Raw genomic sequence first — 16801 nt, forward strand, 5'->3', positions numbered from 1 at the left:
TTTTTACTCCTAACTTAACAATATTAATTTTAAATAATTAAACTATAACATTTTACAATAATATAATTATAAAAATACACAAAATCTATAAAATCAAAATAAACCTAATAAATTCAAAATTACTTAAAAACTTAATAAATCAATTAAAAACTCAAGAATTAAGCAACAATTAGTACATAAAATGTGGTAAAATAACTCTATTTTGTAGAGTTATCACTAAACAAACCTCATGTTTAAGACATATTTTGGTATGTTTTCAAGTTTTAAACTTCACAAATGTGAATATGAGCATGTCAAACATGTAGATCTTGAAAAATTACTCAAAATCAAAGAAAAAATCACATCAAATGGACACCGGAGTGAAAATTATGTCTCTTGCAAGAATCGCATTGAGTCCATCGAGTTGGCATCGAGCACCATCGAACCACCATCGAGCAAGGTCGATTTTCTGCAGATTTCAGAGTTTTAGATCTGAAAAAAAATCACAAAACATGTCTGCGATTCTTTTTCACTCGGGTGTTCATTGGTGGTGATTTTTTTTTATTTTGGGTATTTTTTCAAGATCTACACGTTTGACATACTCTTATGCACATTTGTAAAGTTTAAAACTTGAAAACATACCAAAACATGTCTTAAATATGAGGTATGTTTGGATTTTTGTATTTTTTTTTCAAAAATGTGCATAAGAGCATGTCAAACATGTAGATCTGTAAAAAATACAAAAAAAAAAGAAAGAAATCCCCCAAATGGACACTCGAGTGAAAAATTATGTCTCTTGCAATAATCGCATTGAGTCCATCGAGTTGGCATCGAGCATCATCGAACCACCATCGAACCATTATCGAACCACCATCGAGCAAAGTTATTTTTTTTTAATGAAAATCTTGATTTTGAAGGCCCTATCGAGCTGGCATCGAGCACCATCGAACTACCATTGAGTAAGATTAATTTTCTATAGATATCAGAGTTTTAGATCTGAAAAAAATCGCCAAAAAAAACTCAAAAATCATATCCAGAACTGTTCGAAATGCAGTATTTAGTATGGTCGTGGTGTTGGTGGTGCCGTGAGGTGAGAGAAAGTAAATTGAGAGAGAGGAAAGAGAGAAGTGAGAAGAGGAAAGAGAAAAGAGAGAAGAGATAGATATATTTTTGATAGAGTATCAAAAAGTAATATTATTTTGAAATACTTAATATAACTAACATATTTTTTAATTAGCACCCAATAGGATGGATAGAAACTTAAATTTCCCTTTTCAAATTTTAGCCTCTAATCATGTCCATGTGCACCCTCATCTTTATGGTTCCTCTCCCTACTCCTAACTATGATTGGCCTCCCACGATCATTTTTAAATATTAATCACCTAGTCATACTAAATCAACGGCTGCGATCAACATTTTCCCCCAAAACTTACCTTTATTCAATTTAAAAAAATAATAATAATAATAATAAGAAGAAGAAGAAGAAGAAGAAGAAGAAGGTTGAACTGTCTGGTACGGTTTAGGCTCCATTGCATACCACTGTATCTATTGGCCCAAATATTTGGCCTTTTCACGGGAGAGCTCTCTCCTTTTTGCTTCTTTCACTTCCATTCTGTTCTCAGATCTCATTCGCTGTTTGTTTCGATTTGTCTTTCAAATGATTGTTTTATAGAGAGCCTTGACTCTTACTCCATCTCCAACCTCTCTCTCTCTCTCACTGTTTCTCAATCTCAAAGAGTTCAAAGGAGCCACTGATTCAGAGATACCCATCTGCATTTCTCTCTATAGACGCCATTTTTGCGAGATACCCATCTGCATTTTTTACTCAAGTATTGTCATATAGAGAACTACCCATTTGCCTAAACAATGAGTTTTCACGCACCCAGAACTTCAAAACCCACGAAACCCCCTAACCAGTCAAGCTCAACTCCACAGCAATCTTCTTCCATGAGATCTTCTACTTCGTCTTCTCTCTCAACCCATCTCGCAATGGTTGAGCTCAAGCAAAGGATTCTTACTTCTCTCTCTAAGCTTTCTGACCGTGACACTTACCAAATCGCCGTCGAAGACCTCGAGAAGATCATCCAAACTCTCTCCCCTGAGGGTATCCCAATGCTTCTTAATTGTCTCTACGAAGCCTCCTCTGACCCAAAACCCGCCGTCAAGAAAGAGTCCCTGAGGCTCCTCGCCGTCGTTTGTGCCTCCCATGGTGATTCCACATCAACCCACTTGACCAAAATCATTGCGCACATAGTCAAAAGGCTCAAGGATTCAGATTCGGCCGTCAAAGATGCGTGTCGCGAGACTATTGGTGCATTGTCGGCGCAGTACTTGAAGGGTGAAAATGGCAATGGTGATAATGGGGGTCTGGGGTCTGTGGTGGCTTTGTTTGTGAAGCCTTTGTTTGAAGCAATGGGGGAGCAGAACAAAGGGGTGCAATCTGGTGCGGCAATGTGCATGGCTAAGATGGTGGAATGCGCCTCGGACCCGCCTGTGGTGGCATTTCAGAAGCTGTGCTCTAGGATCTGCAAAATGCTTAACAATCCTAACTTTCAGGCCAAAGCGGCACTTTTGCCTGTCGTTTCAAGCTTGTCTCAGGTTTGTTGTTGCTCAAAGTGGTTTGTGGAGTTGTAGTCATGCTCCTTGTCCGGGTCTTGAGCTAGTTCCTATAGTTAGGTTTTGATAGAATAGCAAGGTACCAAATCCAAATATTGAAACTGTTGATAACATTCTATTACGTATATTGGTTCATGCATTAGAAAGTTTCTCCAGTAATTCAGATATTTCTCGTTTTCAATTAATTTTCTTTAGCTTCATTCAAATATGCCCATGCCTTTTGAGTTTTCATATTGCCTTAGTTTCACAAGGCTTTTCTGTTTGATAATTGATCCTCTATGCACGTTCTATTGCAATGAGTATGAATATAGTAATAGAACAATATTTCAGAAATATTTCATGATATGGGCAAGTTTTAAAGAGATACATAACCCTTGCAGGTAAGAGCCATTGCCCCACAGAGCTTGGATAATCTGTTGCAATGCATTCACGAATGCCTTGGGAGTTCGGATTGGGCAACACGTAAAGCGGCGGCTGAGGCATTGATTGCTTTAGCATTGCATTCAAGCAACTTAGTTACAGATGGCGCTGCTTCCACACTGACCATGCTTGAAGCTTGTCGTTTTGACAAGGTTTTTTTTTTGTCCAAGTTTAAATTCTTTCCAGTTGTTTTTGCAATTGATGATATTCAGAAACTTATGGTTTTTTAAGAGACCAAGGACTCGATGACAAAAAATTCTGTTGCTGCTTACACTTCTGAAGTGTGACAAAAATAGTTTATCAGAATTTAAAATTCTTGGAAGGACAGGGTTTAAAGGTCCTCTTCTCCATCGGTTATGGATGAATTTTTCTATAATGTTCAGGTCATCTACATTTCTTGATGGGGTGCTGGTCCATTTTAGTATTTGTAGAATTGTAGTCTAGACTCTATAATCAAGGGGTGATCTTTCTAAAAGCAGAATGACCCTGCACATTCCTAGACGAGACAACTGAACACAACTTGTATAGAATCTGTTGGAAGTGTCATTCGTATGTCTGGTTCTCATGAACTGTAGTAGTTCTCCAGTCACATTTTTTTTCTTCCTGTTTTTAGTTAATATTTGCGGATGGTTTGAATAACTGCAATGCTTAAGCAAACTTGGAAACCAAACAGTTTTATGCAACAACTTCATCTTCTAGCATCCAATAAAATAATAATAATAATAATAATAATTATAATAATAATAATAATAATAATAATAATAATTCTAAATGGTTCATTCCACAGATAAAACCTGTCAGAGATAGCATGACAGAGGCATTGCAATTGTGGAAAAAGATTGCAGGGAAAGGAGAAGTTGGAGCTCCAGAGGACAAGAAATCTTCAAATTCTGGTAGGCACGTTGTATTTTATTCCTTTATTCATTCATTATGCCCTTTGCATCATCTGCTCCTTCTAATTGGATTATTTCTTTTCTGGTTATATTGGAAATAAAGAAAATCATCAGCCCACTGAAATGTCAGAAAAAGACGAGACAAAAAATTCGAAGGGTGAGAAAAAGGACTCGTTGGCAAAGGATTCATCTAATAGTTCATCCCCTAATTCCAAAGGGGGGAGTATTTCAGACAAGGCAGTTGTAATATTGAAGAAGAAAGCGCCTGTCTTAACTGACAAAGAGTTAAACCCAGAGTTTTTTCACAAACTAGAAACACGATGTGGTGATTTGCCTGTTGAAGTGGTTGTTCCTCGTAGGTATCCGAACATTTCGAACTCAAATAATGAGGAAGAATCAGAGCAAAACAATACAGATTCCAAGGATAGACCAAATCGCATTGGAAATGTTCAGTCTGATGATTCTCATGGAACATTCAATAGTAAATATCGTAACATAGAAAGAGTTAATGATTTAAATCAAAGAGAATCATCTGGTAATCATGTGGGCTTCTCTAAGACTGAGGACCAATCTGAAGCTTCCTTCATAAACAATAAAGGAAATTGGTTGGCTATCCAAAGGCAGTTACTACAGCTGGAGAGGCAACAATCTCTTCTGATGAATATGCTGCAGGTTCTCTCTCTCTCATACACACACATATCTTCCTATCTGTTCTAGAAGCTTATATAAATTTTAGTAGGAGCTGAACCTAGGGAAATGACCCTTGAATTGTGATCTGCCGTCATGTTTCAGGCATTGTAATACTTCTGAATTATATAACTGGATCTTAATAATGCTTTATTTGATAGTGTGATAACTTTTCTACATTACAGGATTTCATGGGTGGTTCGCATGATAGCATGATAACTCTTGAGAACAGAGTAAGGGGGCTCGAGAGAATTGTTGAGGACATGGCAAGGGATCTGTCAATATCATCAGGTAGGAGAGGAGGTAACTTTGCAATGGGATTTGATGGATCTAATAGGCCTTTAGGCAAGTATAATGGATTCTCTGAATACTCAAGTGTGAAGTTTGGTAGGAGTGGGGATGGGCGGATGCCTTTTGTGGAAAGATTTGCCCAAACTGATGGAATTGCTTCAGGCATGCGTGGACGAGGTCCTCATTGGAGAACAGACGCACCTGAGGCTTGGGATTTTCCAACTTACGGTGCTTCCAGGAATGGGCAGATTGGTTCAAGGAGAACTCTAGCTGGTGGTTCTCCCAAGGCAGAACAGGAGAGCGATCAGGGTCCCAGCCGGAGGGGTTGGGATAAGGGGGCTGGACCAGTTAGGCTGGGTGAGGGACCTTCAGCTAGAAGTGTCTGGCGAGCTTCAAAGGATGAGGCAACCTTAGAAGCAATTCGGGTGGCTGGAGAAGACAATGGACATGGAAGATCTCGTACAGCCAGAGTTGCTATCCCTGAATTGACTGCAGAGGCTATGGGAGATGATAATGTTGAGCAAGAACGGGACCCAGTCTGGACTTCTTGGACTAATGCAATGGATGCTCTTCATGCTGGTGACATGGATTCAGCATATGCTGAAATGTTGTCTACTGGGGATGACATCTTACTTGTAAAGTTAATGGACAGATCTGGTCCTGTGGTTGACCAACTCTCCAATGAAATAGCAAGTGAGGTCCTGCATGCTATTACGCAATTTTTACCAGAGCAGAACTTGTTTGACATATGTTTGTCCTGGATTCAACAGGTATTGATCCTTATTTAATTACCACTGCCCTTTTTCTTTCCATTGTTTGTTAACTTGATGGGTTAAAATAGTGCTTACAAGTTACAGATTTACATCTGTTCAACATTGTAATTTGAGCAACTTCAACTACACTAAAACATGATAAGCCTTGTTGGCTTCTTCCTTGATCTTTTGAGTTATTTAAAAATTTGCCTTTTTAATTTTAGGATTAAATTTTTGTTACTTTGCTAAGTTTTAACATATTGTACTACTCGCAGATATGCTTTTTGTGCTTCTAGAACATTAGCATTCTTGGTATTTATGGAATTCTTCATAGATTAATTCTAGACTGACTTGCTAATTTTGCCAATTTTTGTATGAGTAATGATATGTGCACCCAAAATATGTACACAAACATTACACACAGTGACGTGTCACTACTTTTTAAAACAGTGGGTCCCAGTTTTAATAAATGTGATTGGCTATGCCAAACTGCCACATCACTGTGTGTAATGTTTTGGTGTATATTTTAGGTGCACATATCATTACTCTTTTTGTATTCCATGCAGTTGACAGAAATAGTATTAGAACATGGGCCAGATATCTTGGGTATTCCCATGGAAGTGAAGAAAGAGCTTTTATTGAACTTACATGAAGCTTTGTTGACAATGGATACACCAGAGGACTGGGAAGGTGCAATGCCTGACCAGATTGTGATGCAGCTAGCATCAGCCTGGGGAATTGATCTACAACAGCATGAGAAATAGTTCCTAGCCAGCTTGATGAAATATTTGTATACCCTTTTTCCTCTATTTTTTTTTTACGCGGTGATTTGAGTATCATGTACTTTTACACAAGCTGCAGAAAGTGGCTTTTCCAATATTTCTCTTAACTTTTGAGCTTCTGTGTTCATAATGTGCATTACTGATGTGGTTGATCAAAATTGGAAATGAATGTATATTTTTTTTGCCTTGTACTTTGTGAAAGATGTATAATGTTGCCTAAAAGAATTGCTAATGAATTATGATCGCTGGTTATTTAGACCACCGGTCGGTTTGATGATAATTCGAGGCTTATGTAATGCACAGATTTTTGTTTCTTGTTGAATTCAGAGCGACTTTACAACTCAATTTGACAGTTACATTTTCATATATACAGAACATAATACAAATACAAAAATGGGCTTACCCATGTTTAAGAAATACAAAATACAGCCAAAGTGATACTTTTCTTGGCTGACACTGACAAACTCATAATCTTAGATGATGGAAAATTTTCACACCATCCTATTCTAAATGCCTCCGTTAGTTAGTACTTACCACCAGCCAAAATCAGATTTTACAGATTTTCTTCCAGTGATCAACAATATGCCATAGCAGAGACCACACCATGTTTTACTTTGCAGCATACCAGTTTTGTGCACACTTGGCATCAACAGCAAGATCAACATTCAGAATATTTCTCCCGTTGAAGGGCTTCGACATGCACTCATTAACGATGGCCTTGGCAACCTCCGCTGATTCTGATGGCCCTTCCAAGATCACTTCGTCGTGAACCTGATTTTTTTTAGGGGAAGATAAAAGATTCAGAAACTTCTGGCAGGGATAGAATGTAAGTTGATGTTTCGATGGTTTTCCTTTTCAATGATTATAGTAAAAGCATCGGATGATTAGGTCACAAAAACCAGATTGGAGCATAGACCAGAAAATCAAAACTAAGAAAATGTAACAATTAATGCAGTTGGAAGTAACATCGGAATTAATACTGCTGAGAAAAGGATGCAAATGAATATGGTTTTATATATGAAAACCTGTAAAAGCAGCCTCCATCCAAGTTCCTTCAATTGTTTATTGGTGGATATCTCCAACATGGCACACATGGCAACATCGGCAGCACTACCCTGTTGCAGTTAATCAATGTGTGAGAGAGAGAGAGAGAGAGAGAGAGAGAGAGAGAGGAATAAGAGCCTTGAGGAATAACCTGCACTGGTGTATTAATGGCAGCCCTTTCAATATGACCTCTTTGAGAATAAGAAGCACCAACCAATGAAGGAAACCAACGGGCACGTCCTAGTAAGGTTCGAACACAACCTTCTTCATGAGCTTCCTTCTTACGCTTGTCTTGCCATATCAGTACTTCTTGTCTTTCTTTGTACCAGAGAGCAACTGTTTCTTTTGCTTCCTCAACAGAAACCTGAGAAAGACCCACCGTAGCTTTAGTGCATCAATATTCAGTGCTCTATTTTTATCTCATTTTATTTTTTGTCTGGGAGTGAAGGAAACCAAATCCTCAGCTAATACAAATAGATAGAATATTCCATCGATACCTTCCAATCCCGGGAAAGACCAACTGGCGTTTTCCCATATGCAATGGAGAAGTTGAGCATTTTAGCTTTCCTTCTTTCAGAAGCGAAGGCATCCTGAAAAATATAAACATTGTACTTGTTTAAAATCAATTATGTGAGATATTTTTTCTTCGATGTGGAACTAAAACAAATTAGTAACAACTCAATTTCCCGACTTCCTCGATATAATTCTAAAAATTTCTTCAACAAAGTTGCTATGAATACCAGTATTTCATTGAATGAATTGAAACAGTCAAATCATTATACCTTTAGCAAAGGCACGGGGGGTTTATCTTCACCAGGTTGAGGATCCCATTCAAGAAGAACCTGCTTTTTGTCAACAGCTTCACGAATATGCGGGTACATGTTCAATGCAGTCCTCGAATGAAAATCTCCACCAGCTTTGAAAGCATCCAACATACTTTTACAGTTGGCTAGATGAGCCAGAATCCTAAGTTCCAACTGTGATATGAACAGATATCAATCAACATATGAAATCTCACTTTACAATTTCTTTTTTGCGAAAGATGAAATCTCACTTTTCTAATTTGATGACATAAAAACTTACCTGTCCATAGTCAGCAACTATAAGGGAATTTCCAGGTGCAGCTATAAATGCCTGACGAATCTTATATCGATCTTTCTCTAGAGCAGGTTGATTCTAGTTTTGCAGTGGGAAAAAAATACAGTAAATACCAGCTACACAATCCAATATAGTTTAGATACAGTCGTATGAAATGTGTGAAAAGCAAATAATCTGATAGGACTGAAAGTTGAGACTAATTCAATAATCAGAATGATCAACAAAAATTACGAGTACTCAAGACTCATCCCTGCTTGGTATAATGATATCAATCATTTCGAAAACTTATGTCATGCTTGCTTGAAACTGATATTAAGAAAAGTACAAAGTAGTAAAAGTAACCTGCAAATTTGGCCGTCTAGCAGATAAACGTCCAGTTTCTGTGTTGATGTTTAGTGAACAATGAATGCGCCCATCCTTGCCTGATATGTTACTGCCCTGGTACAAAGAAAAAGAATATTCCAATAGAGTTTAAAACCTTGAATGTTACAGGAGTAAAAAACACAATGATGTCTAACTGAATTATAATTACAAATTAATTATTTTTACAATATAAATAGCCTTTGTCACTCAAGAATTAATAAACTGATCTGTGGGGGCAAAAAACTGGAAACCAGTATTCCTTCGAAATTAAATGCATGGCCAAAAACCACACTGTTGTATGGAAGCAGAAATCACCTGCAAAGGAAGGATGAAGTTGGAAATCAGTGAATCAATGGCACAAACTTCACAGAGAGCAGCAATTGCATGGCAAGCTTCTTTCCCCTCTGCCTCATCTTCAAATGCCGCAAGCTTTTGTTGTTCTTGTTTTTCAGCAACGTCATCTGTAAGCACTTCAACATCATCTTCAGAATCATCACTGGACAGTGAGCCCTCAGCATAATCCATAAAATCAAATTCTGCAGAGACCTTCCCAGCTAAAATCTTCAACGCACTTATACTAACTGACGGCCAACCACTTGCTGTGAACACCTCAGCAGGAAGATCAGCATCAATTTTATTCAACGTAATATTGCGAAATTTTGTTGGAGCCTTTTTTCCTTCTTCAATCACTTTATCAATGTTTGGAATTTTAAGAGTCTTCTTCGCTGGAAGACTAACATTAGGGTCCTTGCTGTAAAAAGTAAATAATCAAGTTAAATTAATAGTGTTTCTCTTGGAATTCATGCAAGTACACTAGCAGTATCAAGATAGTGCGGTAATTGACATTCTCCTTGACCAGGATAGGACACAAGTAAACTTCTTTGTAAGGAAATGCAAACAGTTAAGAGTTCCATGCCACAAATATATTTATTTGTACTTTTTTATTTTTCCCCTCTCCTTAAACATTATGATAATCTTCGGAAAGAATATGCTTTTCTCCATCAATGTCTACCATTTTCTATAAAATTATGCATGGATGTCTTGAGGATCCCCGACATATCAAGAATTAATTTCAAATAAATTTAGCAGGGATGTCAAATTGGTAGAAACCTTGCGAATATTCGGTTATGTTTTCTCTGCATATATTCAGACAATAAGAAGCCAAAGAACACCAAATCACACTTACTGTAAAATTAATAAAGTTAAAACTACCACTTTGTGAATGCGCATGGGATGATTATAAACCTTTTAGCTTCAAACAAAAAGGTAACATACAATTTCATTACTTGAAACCAAATAATATATTGAATCACCTTGAACTCAATCATTGCATCAAAACTTTTCTGGTCATAGACACAATCCTCAGTAGGAGAACCTCACTTAAAATGGATGTGATATAATTTCAGAGCAATAAAATCCAAAAGACGAGACCAGGATTCTATGTCCTAATCTCTAACAAAATTTAGTTTATTAGCCATCTTTTTCTCCCCTTATTATTATTATTATTTTTTTTTTGAGAAAAACAAGGTAAAAGTTGTTACATGTCGTAAAGCATATCAAAGAAATCATACTCCCTAATCCATGTTGTAATCAGACATGCTTAATAAGTATTGTTGACGGTAGAGATGAAACAAAAAACCAGTCGAAATAAACAAATACCTAAAATTCTGCTTTTAATTACATCTTAAAAGACAGTTGTCAGAGTAACACATAATTTACCTGTTCTGGATTCCACCGAAAAGGAGCTGGCGCAACTGTGTATCACTTCCAACATTCATGTACTTAGCATCTGGACAGTACATGGAAGCCCACTTGCGGAACCTATTTACAGCAACCTCTTGCTCTCTTTTTGCTATCTTTTCCACCTCAGCAAGATAGGCACGATCAACCAACATCCCCTCTGTTTCCATTTTGACTAGAAGCTCACCAAATGGTTGCCAGTATTTTTGATAGAAATCGAACATGGACTTTCCACGTGCTGCTTCTCCATTAATTGTCCAAGCCTTATTTGATAGCTGTTTTCTTAAACTCTCATAAAGCTTAAGTGTGGTTATTGCATCCAAGGCAGAATAACAGATCCATGGTATCCGCTCTTCTCTTTGTAGCACATCAACAGGTGCAACAGTAGTTATTTTGCCCGCAGATCCATCTTTTTTTAACTTTTTTTTGCCGAATATGGTTTTCATTGATACTTTACCAATCAACTCTTTTTCATTGTACAGTTGAGCCCCAGACATGACTTTTGAGTCACTTGTAAGTGCCTCGAGAGAATAACCACCTTTCGCCCGCCTTGATGAATCCCATAGACGAGCCATATGCATTGTATCAGCGTGAAAACCTGCAACCTTGAGCCCATAATTCTCTACAATATGGTGGTCAAAGCTATAATTGTGCCAAACCTAGATAGCAGACAAGTAACTTTCATGATTCTGTTTTAAAAAAAATGAAATTAGGGATTACCACGTGCACCCCAAGACCATGACCCAACTAACTGATGAATTACCTTTTTAATGGAGGGATCTTCAAAAAAGGGGGCGAATTCAGCTAAAATTTCCTTACCACCACCATCAAGTACATCAACCCAGATACAAGACTTCCCATTTCCAAAATCTGCTTCTGGTCCACAATAAATACTGAAACATATAATCTCTCCATGATCAACTGGTGTTTCTTGCTTCACATCAATATTCGCTACCTGTTGACATCTTGTTGTTAGCAATTATACAATGTCTCAAAGACAGAGCATTATATTTGCTAAAAGAAGTCATGTATATACATAGGTGTTGAGATTACAATTAGCAAGTAGATATTGTTTCGCTCATTAAACTCACTTGTGTAAATAAACAAAAAAAAAAGTGCAACTCAAAGTAAACTTTCCTACCTCTGTATCACACACATGCACAAGATGCCTGTACCAGGTTGTAAGCATCCAAACAACTTTCTTTGCAACAGGGACACAATTCACAACAAAAACTTTGCTATATAAGCTAGTAAGCCTTTCATGAAGATTTTGTGTCTTGTTAGGCTTCACCTTCTCCGAACCTCGTGTCAGTGGGAAATCCAACTGCTGGGGAGTATCAGTTTCGTGACCATTGATCTTCTCCAGAAGTGGAGGAACATTTTCAGTGATAACAGCATGCCTTCCACTTTGAGAAAATGCCTTATCCTGACTAAGTTTATGTACCGCTTCTAGCTGTGAAACCCCATTCTCAACATCAGGCAGAGGCCTCCTAGCCTCTTCTGTAAAATTAGGATGCATCATGGTGTTTCTTGAATTTTGTACCACTACCTCATTCCTCGCGAGGTGCATCTGAAATTTTTCCTTGTTAAAATCATTGCCATATGAAAAAACTGAAAACTTTTGTTCAATATCTTTTTTAGTACTTCTTCCATAGGAGGAATTTAGCCCTGCTCCATCTGTACACTTTGTGCTAGGGCCTCCCACTCTGCCTCTTCTAATTGTTTCAGCTTGTTCTTGCCATTGTAGATTACCAGGCTTTTTTTCGACCACTGAACTAGTGAACAATGTATCCTTTCTAAAATGAAGGGAATTACTACTACACATAGAAGTCCCACAAGAACTCTGGATTTTGCATATTTTTCGCCTGCAATTTGTTTCAACGCTAATAAATAATAAAACAAAAAAAATGTTAAAACTGAAACATATTCAACTTCTCTTTTCATCTAGGCAAGTGAATGAGTTACAAATAACAATTCTCAGAGCCAGCAAGTATTATAGAGCGCATGGTCTAGTGGCTCAAAATGTAACATTTGATACTATTCAACTTAATCCGTTAAGCTAGTCTCCTCACTCATTAACTATTTGCTTCTCATTCGTTTCTGGGCTTTCAAGTATCATGTAGTTTGGATATCTCAAGTTATCACCAAGCAAAGAATGCAACGGTCACAGGAAAAAAAAAAAGAAAGCCCAACAATAAGCATAAATAATTGGATATAAATTAGCAGAACCAAAGAACAAATTTTCACAAGGAATGAAGAACAAAATTTCACAAAAGAATGCGAAAACCCACCTACCAAAAACAATAAAAAGAAAGAAAGAAAGAAAAGAACGAGAGGCATTGAAAATGAACCTGTGAAAGGCCTTGGACGAAGCCCATAAAGAGCGATAAGAGGAAGAAACCATTACAGAAGAAGGAGGACAAGACTTGAAAAGAGAAAAGTAAAGAGAAGAAGAAGAGGGTCTTAGAGGTCTGGTGTGAATGGATGAGACACCAGTAGCCATGGCTGCCTCTGCAACTCTTCCCAGCTTACTCCTACAGTTGCTCAAACAAGGAGGAGCCAGTATTTAGTCTTAGCGTGAACAGTGGCAAAACCCGTAAAAAGAGAGTTGGGTTGGGGGACTTCAATGGGGTTGGAGATAAGTGGGTCTGAGTCAAACTCAGGACATGGCCAACAACTGAGGGAGAGAGGGAGAGAGACGAAGGTTGAAGAAGTGTTGAGGCTAAACCCTGCGGCTCTAAGAAAAACATTATGTACGACTTCGGCTGTTTAAATTTTTTTTAAAGGGAAGAACGACTGGGCTGTTTTTGTCGCCCGGAATTAACAAAGCATTTTTTAATTAATTATTATTAAATATGTAATTAATTATTAAGAAACATTGGTTGTCAACTATGGTCTTAAAGATATTATATTACAGATGTGCCATTTTTTTTTGTACACGAGTTCTCCAGTCTCCACCAGTCCGAATAATGTGCTTTTTGGAAACTATGTATTTGTCATTTATTTATTAAAAAGAAAAAAAAATCAAATTAAACTCCTAGCCTAAGTTGCATTTTTAAAACAAATGAATAATTTATAGGTGGGATTATTTTCAATAATACGAGCCACCTTTTATAAAAGAGAAATTACACCATTAAGGAGACATTCTTATTACAATAAAAGAAGTGCTAGTAGCAACCTCCTATATTAATTTTTTAATCAACCTTCACCTCCAAAAATACATGTTGGAGTATTTTTTTTTTCTAATTTTTTGTCATGCTAGTGTTCGTTGTAGTTACGGTATCATTCCTGTAAATTTTCGAAAAATTATGAATAGATTTACAGTACCAAAAATAGAGTTCCTGATATTCCAGTGTTAGACTACATTTTTCGCTATCAACCTAATCTAAGAACCCAAACCCTCTCTTCTTCATCATCTCTCTGCTTCTCAAACTTCTCCCATTTTCTGAGTTTTCAACACTCTAGATGGTTGGCGAGAATCATCGTACTTCTGGTCAGGCGGCAAGCAGTTTTTTAGAGTCAGGACTCGCTTTAGCACGTACAAGCGCTTCTTCTCGAGTAAGTTTTACTGTCCCTTGTTTGGTTTTGTGTTTACTTTCGAATTCTGTTGAGGGTTTTAGTTGCATGCTTAGGTCTTGAACTACTGGCATTCTAGAGGTCATTTTGGGCACATTTTAACGTTAAAGTCGGTCTAACAGTCCCTATGCTCTGTGCGTGACTTTTCACATTTCAAGACATTTGACCAGAATCTGGAATGCAAATTCCGGCGATGTTCATAGTTTCCGGTGGTGCTCTCCGGCAACCATCCTTTGGTCCCGAAGACACACCAGTACCTTAGAAATTTTCCTTCTCACATTCCCGAGTAGTAGTCTTAGGGTTCTCGTTTTTGGCCTATCTTTCTTCGGGTCATGACGCTAACTGCTTGGTTTCTTGTTCAAATGTCCAAGGAGATTCAACAACTACACAAGCAGTCATTGTACGCATTCGACACCGAGGTACGGAGGTGGCCCGAGAGGCAGGAAGACTCCCCGAGAAAAGAAAATAGCCGGAGAGCAGTTGGGCTCTCGTGGTGAGGGAAGATAATCCCTCGGCAACGACGAGGCCTCTTCGACACAGAATCTTAGAGGAAGAGGCAAACTCCGACCCTCTATTGTTGGATAAAACACACGCCACCGCCGTGGATTTTGAGGCGAAGATGACCCCCAGCAAGCTCATATACCGCGGAGCTCTGAACATGATTGTAACCCACCATGGGGTGGACACCACTGTGATGTGGGTGTGCCTTTCTCGGGAGGACGAGAGGGCATATGAGAGCGTCCATGGTCTCAGGGCCTGGAGCGCGTCTCATCTCCAAGCTGGTGCAGCATTAACACTTCACTAATACTATGTTGACTTTTTGAACTTTGTCGGCATAGCTCCATTCTAGCTATCCCCGAATGAATATCGAGTGTTGGTTGGGCTATATGTTCTGTACAAGAGGCGGAATTGGCCCGTTCCTTCCCTAGCTGAGATACTGTACATCTACAGCTTTCGACCGCGTCTGAGGAAGGACGATCGAGATAGGTACTACACATTGATGAAGCATACGTACCCGGGGATGAAATACAAAGGCCACTGGACTACAAAGACCACTTCTTCTAGGCTAGTGGATTTCCTATGCGGACCAACGTGATTCTTCTCCTGGACTTTGCCAGGGTTGGTAAGTGTCACCTCTTAGGTTATTCAACTTATTAGTCCTCCGCTTGTAGTTGTTCCTTGGTCTCAACATTTTCTTTTCAGGTCATTTCCGTCGCACACCTTTCGTTGACGCCTACAACGAAAGGTTCAAGAAATTAAATGCACTGTCCGAGGAAGAGATGAATCTCGGTCTTCTCGTCACCAAGGAAAATCTTTGACAGTAAGACCTGCTTCGGGAGGGTTGATAACTCTAGGAATTACAGTTATTTTTTTTATGCTTTTAAACTTATATTTTTTATCAAGAAAAAGTGGTTTATGGTGTTTTGTAGTGTCTTTATTTTCGTTTTGTCAAATATTAAATATAATAAGTTAATATTAAATATTAGTATAATGATGGAAAAATATATCCTAAATTGTTGAATTTTGTCTTTGAAGGTGGTTGGTAGGTTCTTGGATATTTGGAAAGAAATTGAAGCTTGAAATGGTCTCAGCAGGAGGGAATGTTGCAGCAGCATCGTGTTCTACCCAGTCAGCTGCTTCAAGGGCCCACGGGAAAGTAATTGACCAACTCAGCTTTTTGGGTTTATGTAATTTGGGTTGAGTTGTAACTAAAAGGGTTTTGGGCCATTAAAAGCTTATGGATCCATTGGGCTTTAAAGAAAGAAGAAAAGAAAAACAAAAAAAAAATGAGGAAAAGAAAGGCCCATGTGGGGCAAAAAGGACAAAGAAGAAAAACCTATCATCATCTTTTTCCCTAATTGGAAAAGACTATACGCTAAGAGCATAAAGAAGGAGCGCCCACCTCGTTTTATTAGGAAGATATATACATATATATTTGGAGAGCTTTGAAAGGGGGGAGAAGAAGATAAGAACAAAGGGAAGGACCTAGAAGAAAAAGACAACTTGGAGACTTCCTCCCATTGGCTTGTCTCTCTCTCTCTCTCTACTCTTAGTAGTTTGAATTTTTCTTGTTAATTTTTTAATATGAACTCCATTTATTGGGTTGTTTTTGTAACACCTTGGATAACCAAGACCGTTACACTGTGTGTTTATAAATGTACAAGACTTGCTAATCAAGTCATTTAGTTAAAAATGTGACACTAAACCATAATCGAACTAGGGTTAAAAGATTTTAGTCATAAAAGATAAATTTCATTTAAATAAACGTTTGCTACATTGGATCCCAAAATCAGGGTTAAAGAACAGTTTACAAAACTTCAAAGGTTATGTACAACCACAAGCCACTCTAATGGCAAAATAGGCATTTTGGGTCCTCCTATCCCTGTATCATCCCTCGGCCGTGGCGGCCTAGCAGCCGGCTATGTACATCCCTAGGCTGTGGCGACCTAGCACCTGCACCACGTAGCACCCGTGAGTCAAGGCCCAGCAAGAAAACCATAATACAGATCATAACCAATAACAGTAATTCAATAACTCACAAAACATTAACCAGATATTC

General features: G+C 38.1%; 2 protein-coding genes across 3 annotated transcripts; one reads left to right on the forward strand and one right to left on the reverse strand.

Annotated features, from left to right (window-relative positions):
• The first annotated feature begins 1465 nt into the window (after positions 1 to 1465).
• LOC133782465 (microtubule-associated protein TORTIFOLIA1-like) lies at positions 1466 to 6702 on the forward strand. The gene is made up of 6 exons (XM_062221785.1): positions 1466 to 2577; positions 2976 to 3167; positions 3803 to 3908; positions 4012 to 4580; positions 4781 to 5656; positions 6205 to 6702. Exons 1-6 carry the CDS (start codon positions 1846 to 1848, stop codon positions 6400 to 6402), a joined length of 2673 nt encoding a protein of 890 aa, XP_062077769.1. The 5' UTR covers positions 1466 to 1845; the 3' UTR covers positions 6403 to 6702.
• A 51-nt stretch (positions 6703 to 6753) lies between these two features.
• LOC133782464 (DNA polymerase I A, chloroplastic/mitochondrial-like) lies at positions 6754 to 13415 on the reverse strand. 2 transcript variants are annotated; one of them, XM_062221784.1, is made up of 12 exons: positions 13017 to 13415; positions 11807 to 12530; positions 11429 to 11620; positions 10645 to 11324; positions 9241 to 9676; positions 8905 to 9000; positions 8548 to 8640; positions 8247 to 8441; positions 7962 to 8054; positions 7616 to 7828; positions 7446 to 7535; positions 6754 to 7191 (listed from the first exon to the last, which is right to left on the reverse strand). In XM_062221784.1, the coding sequence occupies exons 1-12, from the start codon at positions 13166 to 13168 to the stop codon at positions 7030 to 7032; spliced, it is 3126 nt and encodes a 1041-aa protein (XP_062077768.1). In that variant the 5' UTR covers positions 13169 to 13415; the 3' UTR covers positions 6754 to 7029. The 2 variants fall into 2 exon arrangements, with proteins under 2 accessions (XP_062077768.1, XP_062077767.1); XM_062221783.1 differs by having other exon boundaries at positions 11807 to 12548.
• Between the last annotated feature and the right edge of the window lie 3386 nt (positions 13416 to 16801).

Source organism: Humulus lupulus, chromosome 6, assembly GCF_963169125.1.
Source record: "Humulus lupulus chromosome 6, drHumLupu1.1, whole genome shotgun sequence".
NCBI classification, from domain to species: domain Eukaryota; kingdom Viridiplantae; phylum Streptophyta; class Magnoliopsida; order Rosales; family Cannabaceae; genus Humulus; species Humulus lupulus.

Bases quoted from the DNA above. Each gene is read 5' to 3' on its own strand.
- LOC133782465 (XM_062221785.1), top strand. From the start codon at position 1,846: ATGAGTTTTCACGCACCCAGAACTTCAAAACCCACGAAACCCCCTAAC. The intron at 3,168-3,802 runs GTTTTTTTTTTG...TTCATTCCACAG, and splicing joins AAGCTTGTCGTTTTGACAAG to ATAAAACCTGTCAGAGATAG. The intron at 5,657-6,204 runs GTATTGATCCTT...TATTCCATGCAG, and splicing joins GTTTGTCCTGGATTCAACAG to TTGACAGAAATAGTATTAGA.
- LOC133782464 (XM_062221783.1), bottom strand. From the start codon at position 13,168: ATGGCTACTGGTGTCTCATCCATTCACACCAGACCTCTAAGACCCTCT. The intron at 7,536-7,615 runs GTTATTCCTCAA...TAACTGCAACAG, and splicing joins CCATTAATACACCAGTGCAG to GGTAGTGCTGCCGATGTTGC. The intron at 7,192-7,445 runs GTTTTCATATAT...AAAAAAAATCAG, and splicing joins GATGGAGGCTGCTTTTACAG to GTTCACGACGAAGTGATCTT.